This window comes from Zea mays, chromosome 7 (assembly GCF_902167145.1).
Source record: "Zea mays cultivar B73 chromosome 7, Zm-B73-REFERENCE-NAM-5.0, whole genome shotgun sequence".
In the NCBI taxonomy this organism is placed as follows: Eukaryota; Viridiplantae; Streptophyta; class Magnoliopsida; order Poales; family Poaceae; genus Zea; species Zea mays.
Window position 1 is genome coordinate 25,306,594 of NC_050102.1, and position 4,434 is coordinate 25,311,027.

At 44.5% G+C, this 4,434-nt stretch overlaps 1 protein-coding gene across 1 annotated transcript; it reads left to right on the plus strand.

The window, feature by feature from the left end:
• The first annotated feature begins 776 nt into the window (after nt 1-776).
• LOC100501436 (uncharacterized) lies at nt 777-4,135 on the plus strand. The gene is made up of 7 exons (NM_001196151.1): nt 777-916; nt 1,005-1,127; nt 1,381-1,707; nt 2,005-2,125; nt 2,221-2,395; nt 2,500-2,570; nt 3,228-4,135. Exons 2-7 carry the CDS (start codon nt 1,089-1,091, stop codon nt 3,965-3,967), a joined length of 1,473 nt encoding a protein of 490 aa, NP_001183080.1. The 5' UTR covers nt 777-916; nt 1,005-1,088; the 3' UTR covers nt 3,968-4,135.
• Nucleotides 4,136-4,434: the final 299 nt, after the last annotated feature.

Here is a 4,434-nt window from a genome sequence, read left to right on the forward strand (position 1 = left end):
ATTTGTTCATTTTCTTTCAAACCCCCTTCAATCTTGTAGGGAATTTGAGTTTTCAAACTAACATAAAGAGATTGGAATTTAGTAGCATAACATAGCTTTTAGTAGAACATTATGTGAATAATTAATGGAGGATGAGGTGGATAGCTTGTATATTGACTAGAACATATATTACTTTAGCTTTTCCTAGATATATAATTTTTATATAAATTTTAATTATACATTTATGTCTAGATGTACAGTAATGATTCTGGATAAAAAAGATTTATAATTTAGAATATAATGTTGTATTGGTACTTTAAATATATAGGGGATGTTTGAGATGGCTCTAGGTTCTAGGTGGAGCTATAGTTTATAATATCAATTTAAATAGTTTTAAAAATATTTTTAATCTAAATAATAAATAAAACGATTTATCTAAATACCTTATAAAGATCTACAACTTTAGCTCTATAATTTTTTAGAGTATCTAATGATCTGGTACATAAATTCTACTAAATTTTATAGAATCTGTCCGACCATAGTTTGATTAAAAAATAGCTTAAGGGTCCGTTCGTTTCGCATGGAATGAAGGGGTGGAATAAATCTGGCTTAGATTTCTTCAATAATTACTATAAGTTTTGGAAATTTGAAATTAATCCTGGTATGTTCCAGCAGAAACGAACGGGCCCTAAGGCAAGTCTAATCCAGCAGCTTTGTACTTTGACCGCGCTGACATTCTCTATCCATTTCGTTCTGGACGCTGCTTGCTTCCACAGCTCCACCGTCATCCATTGCATCGCGTAATCCTGCAGGTGCAGCTACCGGCATCCTATCGCGGCTTCGCTTCGAGACGGAAGGCTGTCCCGCGAGGTGTGGAGCCGAGAGCGGTTCGCCGTCCGAGAAGGGTTCACATCACCTCTTCCTCTGCCCCCCTCCGGTGAGCGAAACTCGACGGTTCCTCTGCTCTCAGTTCGCCGTTCCCCTGACACGCTCTTCGCTGGTCTTGTGGCGCTAATAACCTGCAGGTCTGTCTTCGGGGTCTCCCATTGGTGGCTGCAGTTGTTTTGATGGGAACTCAGTAACCGCTCGAGAGGAGAGGAAAGGAGCGGATGCTCAACTGTAGCAGGAAGATGGGTAGATCCGCGAGTGTAAGGAGACCGTATTTCTTGTTGGGTATCTGGATTGGGGTTGCGATTCAGTTTTTGGTGTTTCCTCGCGAATTGCTCCGCCGTCAGCGCCTTTCCTGAATGGGGGTCAATTTGGCTCTCGGGGTGCTCGGATGTAGAGCCAGAGATTTTTTTTGGGGGAAAGAATCAAATGGGCATATTCACGCAGATCATTAAGAATGGTAGAAACTTCAATTCTAAGGCTACTGACGCGGACACTTTGAATTTCGCGCAGGTTCTTCAAGTCCTTCTGGTTTCCGCAACCATCGTTGTTGCTCAGACGCAATGGGCTAGTGGTGTATGGGGCATGTACTGCGAGGACTTGACAGCGAGTGTAGAAAGGCCGCACAGGGCCTCGGTAACCGATTTCGGCGCCGTCGGAGATGGTGCGACTCTTAACACGAAGGCGTTTCAGAATGCGCTCTTCCACCTCGACTCATTCGCGAAGAAGGGCGGGGCGCAGCTGTTCGTGCCTGCTGGGAGGTGGTTGACTGGGAGTTTTAGCCTGATCAGCCATCTCACGCTATCGCTGGACAAGGACGCAGTGATTCTTGGATCACCAGTAAGATGATTTCACAAATGGTTCCGTAGGCAATAATAATTCACCTACTTTAAGTAGAGTTGCTTCTGTTTTGCCTCGTCGCTGTGGCTTTAGACCGTTGTCTTTTTCTTTTCGTACAGTTCTCACGTATTGAAACTAAGAGAATGTATAATCGCCTGTACATCTTGACAATAAATAGTACCAATAATGCCTCATCACAAGTTTACTGTAAGTGCATCTCATGTTTTGATGAGTAAGTTTCTACTGAAACAACAGTGCAGCCGTTTGGTTATGGTGTTCTTATGAGGATATTTGCAGGACTCCTCTGACTGGCCAGTGATTGATGCTCTTCCATCTTATGGGCGCGGTAGAGAACTCCCCGGCAAAAGACATCAAAGTCTAATATTTGGATCCAATCTTACCGATGTGATAATAACCGGTAAGCATTTATAGTTGCATCGAGCACTTCATACGGTTTTCCTTTTGGTCTTCTGGTGTGTAACAAAAACAAACTACTGATCTGCCTCTTTTCAGGTGCCAATGGCACCGTCGATGGCCAGGGTGCGGTTTGGTGGGACTGGTTTCACAACCACACATTGAACTATACTAGACCACCGCTCGTTGAGTTGATGTACTCTACCAGAGTTGTTATTTCCAACCTGACCTTCATAAATTCGCCGTTCTGGAATATCCATCCTGTGTACTGCAGGTTCCTTTCGAGGATTTCCTCTTGTCATTTATTACCGAAGCACCGTTTCAATCGTGATGATAATAATTATCCTTTGTACCGTATTTTTTCCCCCGAATGAACAGCCAGGTTTTGGTCCAGCATCTCACAATCCTAGCACCTATCAGTTCACCAAACACCGACGGCATCGATCCAGGTGTGCGTTCTTGGGCTTGCTATGGCTCACTGAATTCTTTATTTAAATGGATAGTTGCTTTAGTTTATGTGCTGTTGGCCTGTTTGCTCCATTTAGCAGTTGGCCCTGCACTTTGTAAAAATAAAAATCAGTATCATGAACAATCGCAACGCATGACTGTGTTCTGGCCTGAAAGAAAGAAACTAACACTAGGATGATTTGCATGTCAGTACTCGAGACAGGCATCATATATGTGCTTGAATGTATCTTTGTTTCTTTCCTTCTTATATATAAAAACGGTAGACCTAGTATCTGTGGGGTCTAGGGAAGTGATAAGCCAAGGTAATCCCCCCACCTCCAAAAACAATGCGGAGAGGCTACTTCGAACCTTGACTCGGTTACTCAGTGGGATAGCTATCATAATTGCTCTGAGCTTGCCCTTCTTTTCTCTGATATATATATGTCCTAATTAAGTGAATGACCATAGTTATTGCATAAAGTTCAAAAACTTCAAAATGTTATTTCTTGATGTATGGCACCATGACACCAGTATTTCCTGTCAGACACATTTCATGTATGTCATGAAGTCCTGAACTGTGTGCTTTCCTTTATGATCTCCTTTTTCGTTTTCTCCGTCGCATGTGTGGTACTAATGCAGCTTGAAACCCCATCATCCAGACTCGTCCACAAACGTCTGCATCGAAGACTGCTACGTCAGAAACGGCGACGACATTATCGTCATCAAGAGCGGGTGGGACGAGTACGGCATCTCCTTCGCCCACCCCAGCTCCAACATCAGCATCCGCAACATCACAGGACAGACGAGGAACAGCGCCGGGCTCGCCTTTGGAAGCGAGATGTCAGGCGGCATATCGGACGTCCGAGCGGAGGGTGTCCGGATCGTCAACTCGGTGCACGGTATCCGCATCAAGACGGCCCCAGGGCGTGGAGGGTACGTGAAGAACGTGTATGTAGCTGACGTCAGCTTCGACAACGTTTCCATAGCCATCAGGATCACTGGAAACTATGGTGAACACCCTGACGATGGCTACGACAGGAACGCGCTTCCCACCATAAGCAACATAACCATCAAGGATGTCGTGGGTGTCAACATTGGTGTTGCAGGAATGCTGCAGGGCATTCCGGGGGATAGCTTCAGTGGCATCTGCTTGTCAAATGTTTCTCTAAGTGTCAGGTCTACTGATCCATGGAATTGTTCACTTGTCGAAGGGTATTCGAGCTCTGTGTCACCTGAGGTGTGTGAGCAACTGAGAGCCACTCCTGGTCCTGGGTCCGGACAGATGTGCTATGGAGGTAACTATCCGGCAGCTGCGGCACAACCGCAGCCGCCGCAGAAGTCAGGTGCTAGCCGGCTGGTAAGTCCTTTCCTCTCGATAAGTTGGTTTCTACGTAGGTAACCTTGAGCATAGTATCTACTTATCATTTTCCCCCCCTGTTCCCACTTCCCAGCAGCTTGGTAATTGTAGTTTATGGAGTTCAGTACCATGTACACTTGTTCCAAAAACTATTTGCTGGGGCATGTAGCTACTGATTATTCTTACTCAGAAATGGAATGGATTTGTTTGACTTGAACAGTTCTGTTGAAACACGTCAGGTTCTGGGCTGGCTTGTCCTTGTAAGATACGGGTGCCGGCATATAACTTGGTTTCTCCTCGCAAACGAACTTCCAGGGTTATTCAACAAAGGCTAAATTGCATTACAAGACCGTGTAAAAATAATTTTGTTTTCTACCGTAAGTACCTCTGCTGCAATTTTGTTTATTGATATTCTTGTGCTATCTAATTGCTAGGATGTGTTTTCTAGGCAAGCACCACTAGTACCTGAGAATAGGGATTCCATCCCTTGATTTTGGTACTATCTTTTT

Excerpts from the sequence above, each read along its gene's own strand:
- LOC100501436 (NM_001196151.1), top strand. The coding sequence starts at position 1,089 with ATGCTCAACTGTAGCAGGAAGATGGGTAGATCCGCGAGT. Across the intron at positions 1,708-2,004 it reads CAGTGATTCTTGGATCACCA|GACTCCTCTGACTGGCCAGT; the intron begins GTAAGATGATTT and ends GGATATTTGCAG. Across the intron at positions 2,396-2,499 it reads ATCCATCCTGTGTACTGCAG|CCAGGTTTTGGTCCAGCATC; the intron begins GTTCCTTTCGAG and ends CCGAATGAACAG.